This window comes from Cyprinodon tularosa, unplaced genomic scaffold (assembly GCF_016077235.1).
Source record: "Cyprinodon tularosa strain WSP-4 unplaced genomic scaffold, ASM1607723v1 ctg539, whole genome shotgun sequence".
NCBI lineage: Eukaryota > Metazoa > Chordata > Actinopteri > Cyprinodontiformes > Cyprinodontidae > Cyprinodon > Cyprinodon tularosa.
The window spans coordinates 437,501-448,157 of NW_024039273.1; the positions used below are offsets into that span (position 1 = coordinate 437,501).

At 44.7% G+C, this 10,657-nt stretch overlaps 1 protein-coding gene across 1 annotated transcript in view; it reads left to right on the plus strand.

The window, feature by feature from the left end:
- The window catches only part of appbp2 (amyloid beta precursor protein (cytoplasmic tail) binding protein 2), a 19,065-nt gene extending 10,816 nt beyond the window's left edge, over positions 1-8,249 (plus strand). Inside the window, exons 4-13 of the mRNA XM_038304612.1 lie at positions 640-763; positions 1,055-1,223; positions 1,298-1,387; positions 2,540-2,607; positions 2,682-2,787; positions 2,860-2,984; positions 4,024-4,109; positions 4,554-4,744; positions 7,065-7,230; positions 7,478-8,249. Of these exons, the coding sequence (XP_038160540.1) occupies positions 640-763; positions 1,055-1,223; positions 1,298-1,387; positions 2,540-2,607; positions 2,682-2,787; positions 2,860-2,984; positions 4,024-4,109; positions 4,554-4,744; positions 7,065-7,230; positions 7,478-7,740 (1,388 nt within the window). The 3' untranslated portion in view covers positions 7,741-8,249. The remainder of the gene's footprint in view (positions 1-639; positions 764-1,054; positions 1,224-1,297; positions 1,388-2,539; positions 2,608-2,681; positions 2,788-2,859; positions 2,985-4,023; positions 4,110-4,553; positions 4,745-7,064; positions 7,231-7,477) is intronic.
- The last annotated feature ends 2,408 nt before the right edge of the window (positions 8,250-10,657 follow it).

Below are 10,657 nucleotides of genomic sequence, written 5' to 3' on the forward strand. Positions count from 1 at the left end.
TGGGCGGGCGATTGGGTGGATGGGTGGGATGGATGGATGTGTGGGTGGGTGGATGTGTGGGTGGAATGATGATGGATGGATGGTTGGATGGATGGATGGATGGATGATGGATGGATAGGTGGGCGGGCGATTGGGTGGGTGGATGGGTGGGATGGATGGATGGATGGTGGGTGGGTGGATGGGTGGATGGATGGGCGGGCGGGCGATTGGGTGTATGGATGATGAATGGATGGGCGGGCGGATGGGTGTGTGGATGGATGGATGATGGATAGATAGGTGGGCGGGCGATTGGGTGGATGGGTGGGATGGATGGATGTGTGGGTGGGTGGATGTGTGGGTGGAATGATGATGGATGGATGGTTGGGTGGATGTGTGGGTGGAATGATGATGGATGGATGGTTGGATGGATGGATGGATGGAATGATGGATGGATGATGGATGGATGATGGGTGGATGGATGGATGGGTGGATGGATGGATGATGGGTGGATGGATGGATGGATGGATGATGGATGGATGGATGGATGATGGATGATGGATGATGGATGATGGATGATGGATGATGGACGTGTTCCTGAAGGCTGCGGTCGTGCAGAAGCAGCTGCATGTGTGGCGCTGAGCCTCTCCTCTGTGCTTCCAGGAGGCTTTCTGTCCGATGCTGGCTGGTATGGAGATGCAGAGAAAGTGTTTCTATCGTGCCTACAGCTGTGCACGCTCCACAGCGAGGTGCTGCATTGTTACCGAGCCGTGGAATGCTGCGTCAGGTGAGTCCAGCCAAAGCTGCCACCATGGCCTAATGCATCTCTGACCTCCGCCTCTCATTCATTTGTTCTTTAATTACTTTACAAACTTTCTACTTTGCATTGGTAAGAATTAGCAGTGAAATCTTTATCATCTTTACCATCAATGCCCCGATGTCTCTCTCTCTGAGAGAGAGAGATAGTGTGAGTCATGGGTGCTTGTTGATGGCATTAAAATAATTTCTAAGCGCATTAAAAAGCAGTAAATTAGAGTTAGTCCTTCCTGTATAAACCCTGTCCCTCCTCTTGTTCTAGGCTGCTTCATGTCCGCAACGGAAACTGCAAGTACCACCTTGGGGAGGAGACGTTCAAGCTTGCTCAGTCCTACATGGATAAACTAGCCAAACACGGCCATCAGGCCAACAAAGCGGCGCTGTACGGCGAGCTCTGTGCCTTGCTCTTCGCCAAAAGCCACTACGACGAGGTAGGGAGTGTGACCAGCTCACTGCAGCCTGGAAACTCCTGGAAGCAGTTTTCTAATTCTTGCTCGTCTCCCAGGCATACAGGTGGTGCATAGAGGCTATGAAGGAAATTAGTCCAGGGCTGCCGGTCAAAGTAGTTGTAGATGTTCTCCGACAAGCGTCCAAGGTAAAACCCTGCCTGTGTTTTTATTCTGGCTTTAGATAATCCAGCCGCATCACTTAGTCTCTGATTTAGCTTATTTACAGCAAACATTCAGTCCAACCATACAGATTCATTCATTCTTTGAAACCAAATGTCATTTATTGCACATCGATATGTTGGTGATCCAGCTGCTGATGCTGAAGTCACATTATTATGGGTTAACCTCTTACACCCTAAGGGGGTATAAATACATTTCTGCCTGACAAAAACACACAAAAGTAAATAACTTATAGCCTCACAGCTATTAGATTTAAGAAGAAACTTTTGGTACGTCTGTAAAGGTAAGATGTCATAGAATGGTTTTCTGGTGTCAGCACCATTGTAGCTTTGACCCTGCCTGAAATATTAGGGACAAAATACAAAATATTTTGCATTTTTTTAACCTCGCCAAAATTTTCTTTGAAATAAACATTGCAAAACACTACCAAAATATTATTTATAGCACAAAAAGTAGTACAGACTTTTAAATCTAAATGTTGTGTAAAAATATACCAAATTTGGACTCAATCAGATGAATCATATTTATTTTAGAATGGTATTAGTTAGAAATTTCTTAGGCGGAGAGGCCATTTTGGCACATTTATCCATAAATGTCACCAAACTGTGCCAAATATGTCAATACTGGGGGTTTGGTAAAATTACAAGGTCACGTAGCAGCTGGACCCACCGGTGGGTCCGTAGGGTTCAAGGGGTTAAAGAAAGCTTATTTTTCGTCAGCATTTTGGAAATGTGAGGAAAAGTCATTGAGGTTGGTGGTTTGGGTGTAAAGCTGTCTCCCTCCTGTCTCCTTCATGTCTCCTTCATGTCTCCGTCCTGTCTCCCTCCTGTCTCCCTCCTGTCTTCCTACTGTCTCCCTCCTGTCCTTCTCCTGTCTCCCTCCTGTCCTTCTCCTGTCTCCCTCCTGTCCTTCTCCTGTCTCCCTCCTGTCCTTCTCCTGTCTTCCTACTGTCTCCCTCCTGTCTTCCTACTGTCTCCCTCCTGTCCTTCTCCTGTCTCCCTCCTGTCCTTCTCCTGTCTCCCTCCTGTCCTTCTCCTGTCTCCCTCCTGTCTTCCTACTGTCTCCCTCCTGTCTCCCTCCTGTCTCCCTCCTGTCTCCCTCCTGTCTCCCTGCTGCAGGCTTGCGTGGTGAAGAGGGAGTTTAGAAAAGCGGAGCAGCTGATCAAACACGCGGTGTTTCTAGCCAGGTAACCTGCTGCGTCTGATCGAGCAAACATTGTTCTCCGTCACGCATCTTCACGCTCCGTTTTCTGCCTTCCAGGGAGCATTTCGGACACAAGCATCCCAAGTACTCCGACACGCTGCTAGATTATGGTTTTTACTTGTTGAACGTGGACAACATTTGCCAATCGGTTGCGATTTACCAGGTAAGCTGCCTATCAGTGTGTGATGTCGCTCTGAGCCTGTGTAATCCTCACGGCACTGCTGCCTGTCGTTAGACGGCCCTGGACATCCGGCAGTCTGTGTTCGGGGGGAAGAACATCCATGTGGCCACAGCCCATGAAGATCTGGCCTACTCCTCGTATGTTCACCAGTACAGCTCTGGGAAATTCGACAACGCTCTGTGAGTATAAAGCTCTGCTGCTGGCGCTTCTTTACACTCATGTTTTCAGGTCCGTCTCTCTGCTCCTGCTTTCAACGTACCGCTGCATGTTCAACGCCCTGAAGGATGAGGAAACTGGGATTAATAGACGGGAGGGAGGGTCAAGAAGTTATCAGCACTTCTTCTCCACTGTGGGTTTTAAATGGTTTATTTCCTGAAGCAGAGAGGATTTATGGCTCCTTTAAAGGGAGCAGATCTGCCATGACGACGGGAGGCGGTTAAACCGTAATGATTGCTGAAGCACTAGAACCTGGATGTGTCATCGGGTTCAGGATCATGAAGCACTTTCACTTCTTTATGGCCACCAAAGCTCCGCCTCTCAGCCGTTTTAAAAAATAAGCCCCTCCCAATTTTTAATCCATCAAGTTTCCTGCTTAGTTCATAGGAAAAGCTTTGGTTAAAGCCTAAAATAGACTCTTTATGCTGCTGCTTCCTGTTCCTGAACGTTTATGCTGGACGTGGCTCATGTTTACAGACTGCTGGACCTCGAGGACGTCTCCGTCCCGTTTATCCACGCAGTGCAGCGAGGATCTGACCCAGTCTGCGTCGTCCAGCACAGATTGGGAAACTGTTTATGACAGCATCCTGCATAAAGTCCTGCTTTGATAATTCAGCTGTGAGCTTAAGGAGCAGATTATTTCAGTATTTAGTTCCTCTGTCTCTTCTCTCATTCCAACCTGATGAGTTTAAACAGAAGCCTGCAGATAAAGTCAGTGACTGGATTCATTCAACCAGTGGATAACCAGCCTGTAGAACCACTGAGACGTGGTTTGGTTCCAGAGAGGCTGATGTTAGAGCAGAGAGGGAGGTCTGGGTCTGACCACCTCCCTGTGATCTGCAGCTCTCTGACCTCTGACCTCTCTGACTCAGATCAGCTTCTCTTCAGCCTGTAAACAACTTTTTCTGGGATATTTCCTGTTCTTGGAAGTGTTTATCCCTGTTTCTTTCTAACATGAGATCATGTGACACGTTTGGATCTGATGCTTTGCTTGTCCCCCAGTTTCCATGCAGAACGTGCCATCGACATTATCACCCATATCCTGCCTGAGGACCATCTTCTGTTGGCATCTTCCAAGAGAGTCAAAGGTAAGCCCGGTTTGCTGCTGTCCTCTGTGTGAGGGACACCGTAGGACACAGACGCTCTGGTCTGGTCTATATGCTGGGGAAGGTTCTCAGTCATCCAGACCATAGTCATTAAAAAAAAAAATTAAAAAACAATTTGAAGACGTTTCTCTTCCCATCCAGGAAGATTGTTCAATTCAAAATGTGGTCTGGTCCCCCTTGCTGCCGCTCATCAGCATTTCAGTCGAGACAAATTGCTAAATAAATTCTATTTTTGTTTCTATTACTCTAATTCACATCCTGTCTTCACAGATGATTGAATCAATCATTCATTCAGCTTAAAGCTTGAAAGTTTCTAAGGAAAACCAGCAAAGTTCATCCAATTGTTGATTCTCCAGGCGTCTCTCCTGCTAAGGAAATGAAATAGATGAAGGGAAGGTTTAAACGCTTGATTTGTTTCTCTAACAGCACTAATTCTGGAGGAGATCGCCATCGACTGTCACAATAAAGAAACAGAAGAGCGCCTCCTGCAGGAGGCCCACGACCTTCACCTCTCCTCACTGGAGCTGGCCAAGAAGGCCTTTGGGGAATTCAACGTTCAGACAGCCAAACACTACGGCAACCTTGGGCGGCTCTACCAGTCCATGAGGAAGTTTAAGGTGGGTGGGGGCGTGGCCTGGGACAGTGCTGCTGTGCTGCAGCTCATGATGTCTTCCTATATGTATGTATATAGATAGAGGCTGTTGGTTTAATTCCCTCTCTGGTGGAGGATGCAGCCAGCAGAGATCTGCACCTGTAGGGATTATTTCCCTAAAAGCTGTAAAAAGATAATCATTGAAATCCTGTTCTTCTCACTGAGCTATCAGAGCTCATCAAAGCCGCTCAGGTTTCTGAGGGATGAAATCAAAGTAAAATAGAGGCAATCTATTATTTTGTGTCCCAATTCCTCACGTTTAAATGTGATTATAGGGGAGTTAGTCTTCCAGTGTTATAAAGGCAGGTTTATAATCTGATTTTATTTACCTTACTAACTTCCAGGTAACCTACAGTCCTGCTCACCTTTATTGGCTTCCCTGAAGTTTATGTACATTAAATGGAATACTTCCTGAAGGAAATTCATCAAGTGAAAAAACATTTTACTGCTGATAGCATGTGCTTGATGCAAAACAGCAAAAGATAAAAAACATTAAAAAAGATCATGATTATGAGGAAAACAAAGAAAAACCTAACGTTTACCATGGCAGTGGTATTGGCACTCTGCGGCAAATCAGTATCAAAACCTACTTAGGCTCATCTGTTGCAAATCACAAATGAAGATCACTCGTGATGAACTGCCTCCACACATGTGACATGAATTAACCAATAAATGATCATGTTGGTGCTTTAAGGACACCAGAAATGCTATTATTTGTAAGCACAAGAACTCCAGAGGGTATAAAGCCGTCTCCAAAGACCTCGGTGTCCCTGTTTTAACGGTACGTCATGTTATTAAGAAGTTTTCCAGGCATGGAACTGTCAAGAACCTCCCTGGACATGGGGGGTGGGGGGGGAAGAGAAAGAATTGATGACAGAAGTCTTTGACGGTTGGTGCGAATGGTAGAAAAACACCTCGGCAAACATCTAAAGACCAACCTGGGGCAAAGTGGGGCTTTATGGGCGGAGGCCAAGAAAAGACATGAAAAAGAACGACTGCTCTTCGCAAAAGAGAACCTGGACAAACCTCAAGCCTTCTGGGACAACATTTGATGGACGCATGAAACAAAAGTGGAGCTTTTTGATAATTCACACCAACAGTTGGTTTACAGACGGCGCAATGAAGCCTTGAAAGAAAAGAACACCGTACCAACAATCAAGCATGGTGGAGGATCCATAATGCTGTGGGGCTGCTTTGCAGCATCTGGTACTGGAGGCCTTGACCGTATCACAGGCATCACGAAATCAGAAGATTATCAAGAGATTCTAGAGCAAAATATCGTGGTTTGAGGCAAAGATCCTGGGTCTTCCAGCGAGATAAGCAAACCTCTAAAAGCACGCAGGCAAGGTGGAAAGGGAAAAGATGGACCGTTTTAAAATGGCCAGCAATGAGTCCTGATCTCAGTCCAATTAAGAATCTTTGGGTAGAGCTGAAATCTGCCATTGGAGAAAAGAACCCTGCAAATGTACAAGAGCTGGAGCAGATTGCAAAAGAAGAGTGGGAGAAAATGCCACCATGGAAGTGCCAGAAGGTTCTGGATGAACCTAAGAGACGTTTGGAGACTCATTGCTGCCGAAGGCTGTGCAGCCAAATATTAGTGAGGAGAGTCAATATTGGTGCACAAGCTGGTTTTCTGTTCTGTCCTTTGGAATTAAAATATTTGTGTTAAAATGTTAACTGTCTTTGCTAAATTACTTTGGACCTTAAATTGAAAGATCTTGCTGATATAACTTTTGAACATTTCCATTTATTTCTGGAGATATTCACTCAGCTATGCCAAACATGAAGGGGAGCCAGTAATGCTGAGCAGGACTGTATTTATGTTGTTTTAATTTGATTTGGAGAAAACATGCCCATTCTTTGTCCAAGTTAAAAAGATTAAATAAAATAGTCTTAATTTTCAGTTATTGTTCGTTCCACTTTCAGACAATCATCAATACTTTTGACTCATGGTAATAAAAACTGACCAAAGTGGAGGACAGGTTAGAAAGGTTGAGAAACTCACCTGTAGATCTCCACCTTGAAAAGGCTGCAAACATTCCCCACATGGTGGATGCTTCCTCTGGCAGCCATGCTGTGCTCTGAAGGGCCTTCCTGTTATCTGCTGGATGTCTCTCTCTCTCTCTCTCCATCATCAGCCAAGCAGCTCAAAGTGCTTGTTGTTCCTGCAGCTTGTTAGCTCTTCATGTATCAGATTTTTTCAACTCTGGCCCCTCAAGGTGTGGATTTGTAAATCTGATTGTCTCTCGTTGTCTTGGTGTGTTTGTGGGTGGCTGTGCCACCAGGAGGCGGAGGAGATGCACATCAAAGCCATCCAGATCAAGGAGCAGCTGCTGGGCCATGAGGACTACGAGGTGGCTCTGTCTGTGGGTCACCTGGCCTCCCTCTACAACTACGACATGAACCAGTACGACGACGCAGAGAGGCTCTACCTGCGCTCCATCGCCATCGGTAAGCAGAAGGAAAACAGGCAGCCGGCTCCTCCTACCGGCCGACTACACCGTCAGCCAGCAAGTCCTGCTTTGAACAAACTGTTTAGCAGCTGATCTTAGTAGATCAGGCTCTTAGAAATGTCTGTCTGGGGAACCTTAACTTAGGTCCCTCCCTTCCTTCCTCTTCCGTTTTTCCTTCCTTTTTCCTGTTTTCCCTTTTCAAATGCCTTAAAATCATCATTTCTTTCTAAATGCCCCCCCCCCAGGGAAGAAGCTGTTTGGTGAAGGCTACAGTGGCCTGGAGTACGACTACCGAGGCCTGATCAAGCTCTACAACTCAGTGGGGAACTACGAGAAGGTCTTTGAATACCACAACGTACTGTCCAACTGGAACCGGCTGAGGGACCGGCAGTTTGCCGTAGCAGACGCTCTGGAGGACGTCAACACCACCCCCCAGCAGACCCAGGAGGTGGTCCAGGCTTTCCTCCAGGCGCAGAGCCTCGGCCCCTCCCGCCCATGTCTTGGCTAACCCCCCCCACCCCCGAACACAAACACTCACCATTTCCAAAATGAAGAAAATCAGACCAGGTTGGAGTCTGGAAAGACCCCTGATGTGATGCTTCGTTTGCTCACAGCCAATTAGTCCAGTAGATGAACTTTGACCTCTGCGGCTGCTCGGCTGCTGCCGACGCTGCTCACACACACACACACACACACAGTCATAAGTGAGACGCAGCCAGGCGAGGAAACGGGACGGCCTCTCCTCTTCCTCACTCGCCTTCATCCTCATGCTGAGGATCAGGGGGCTCCTTTAGGACGGGGGGGCTGATGATGAACACCCCTGATACTAAACCGTGGTTACCATGGCGGTAACACATGGATATTTTTCACACTCATCCAGTTACTCATTACAGCTTATTGTACTTTTTAGTTGAAGCTTCCTGTAACTTTTTTTTAATTGAAGTGGACGTCAATAAACTCCTGCTTTTCAACTGCTTGTTGGAGTCAAACAGCCAACAGTGGGATGTGTTTAAACCAGCGGCTTTGTTCTCCTTCTTCTTCCCGTCCCAGTATGTCGGCCTTATTGAAATATCATCAGTATGTACGCAGAAATGTTTGATTATTTACTATAAAATATAGATATGTTAACGATGGAGGAGGCAGGAGGAGCCAAGAGGGACGAGTTTCAGGGCATCAGAGTGAGGACCACCTGATCTCACCATCCAATGAGGACTGCTCTGCTAATGCTAACAGCTAGCTTTAGCTTTAATAAGGTGGGAATTCGGTTTACGCTGCAAAAAATGAAATGCAATGTTTTTAAATAAGTGTTTGTTCCCTCAATTTAAGCAAGTAAGACAAGTTACCAAAGAAATAAGACGGTTAATATTTATTATAAGAGAAAAAAAAATTAACAATCTTATTTAAATGCAGCATATGTAGTTGTCGTATTTTAGAGCAGAAATACGGATTTTTATTGGTTGATCATCTTATTTACCTGCTTAAATTAAGGGCAGATACGCTATTTAAAAAACCTTTTTTAGATCAGATTTTTTTTTTTTTGACCATAACTGAAAACTAATCGAGGTCAACACACTGCAAAAAATATAAATCTAAATGTCATTTTTTCTTAAAATGAGGAGGTAAGTCAGACACTTAAAAAAATGACCATTTATATTACAAATAAGAAAAAAGAAAATAATTGCATTGTCTCTTTCAAGTGCATATTACCCAATTGTCTTATTTTAAGAGTAAAATGACTTATTCCATCTTATTTACCTGCTCAGATTAAGGCTAAATACACTTAATATAAGAAATGTTTATTGATCTAGATGGTTTTTGCAGTGGTGTCTACCTGCTCCACACTAACACCACCCTGCTGTTAACAGTCTGTAGGTGGAGCCAAAAGAAAACCCTCCGAATGTGTGAGAGGGCTTTCAGTCTGTGAATACGGTCGTCTTCATTCTGTTGGGCACCATTTTATGTTTCTTCTAACCAACTGAGCCTCCTGTCCTGCAGCGCTGCTGATGTCTTTAACTTCATGCCTTTTGTTTGAAGCCGCTGTGCTGCATATGCAGCTTCAGACAGGCGAGGTCAGACTGCAGTTCCAGACCATTGTCATGGTTCAGACTGTGGTTCTCTATGGCTCTGTATCAGATGTGAGGTGCTTGGATTTATAAAACTGTGCCAAGAATTGTTGCCCCCTGGTGGTAAAACATTAACAGCTGTTGTTATTATTGTCCACAGTGAGTTTGCTCCAACCTTTACCCAGAGGTTTTTAGCTCTTTCATGCATCATGTCTGTCATTTAAAGGTGCAGTGCAGCCTGCATGGACTGCTCCACCTGAAATGGAAGAAGATGACTGGCTTGATCCTAAAGTGGGGTGCAGTGATGTGTGTGTGTGTGGGGGGGGGGGGTAACTGGTTGCATTTTTATGCAGCCGAGCCAGCAGTCAGAACCGTTAAATCTGCAGCATTACTAAACAGTCATGCCTTGTTCAAACACTGCAGTGTTTAAGTTTCCTGATGAATGAAGAAATCGCGCTCTGCCTTCAGTGAGCCGATGGACCCCTCCTGCTCCAGCAGCTTTCAGGACCTTTCACCTCTGGTGCTGATGTATGAACTAAACTTTGGGCTGGAGACGCTTCAGGTCCACTTCCTGCAGCACATTCATCAAAGAGTTGGCCTTCTTTATCTGGCTGGAACAAACCAAGACTTTAAGCTCCTTCTCGACTCTCCTCTAAGATGGTAGAACTTGTGTTTGGTTCTGCATCGTGGATTTTCTCTGACAGGACGACTCTTGCTGTGCTGCATGGATGATGAAGGTAAAGTAGAGCTGGAGGCGATGGACACCAAAGGATGTTTTCACTGTTCTGTTATTGTTTCACTGCTGGAAGCATTAAAAACATTGTTCCACTGACCGCAGTACATTTCCAATCTTTATTTTCTCTTCAAATAATTTCATCAGAAAAAAGGAAATCAACAGCCAGCCACACAGTAATAATTAATCAATCTCTCTATTGTTAACTACAATTTACATTGTAATCAAAATTTTCTGTTTCATATGGAAGAAAAACAGTCTGCCTTTTTTTTAACATCAATTTTTTTATTTTTTTTAAATAAATTTTATTTTAAGTTTTTAAAGTTTACAACATACAGATAAACAACCACACTAATACACAAAAAAGGCAAACAGGGCCCAGATGCACAAGACAAAGCATGAAACAATACAGGTGACATGGTGTACACACCACACGTACATACATAATATAAACATCACATTTTAAACACTGAATTTTTTTAGACATTGAATTCCTTACTATAGAAGCCAGTCTTGTTTCCACCACTCTGTAAAAAAAAAATGATCTCATTATAATGAGATAGTATCATTAGATTGAGATACTATCTCGTTATAATGAGATACTGTAGTATATCAAAATAATGAGATAG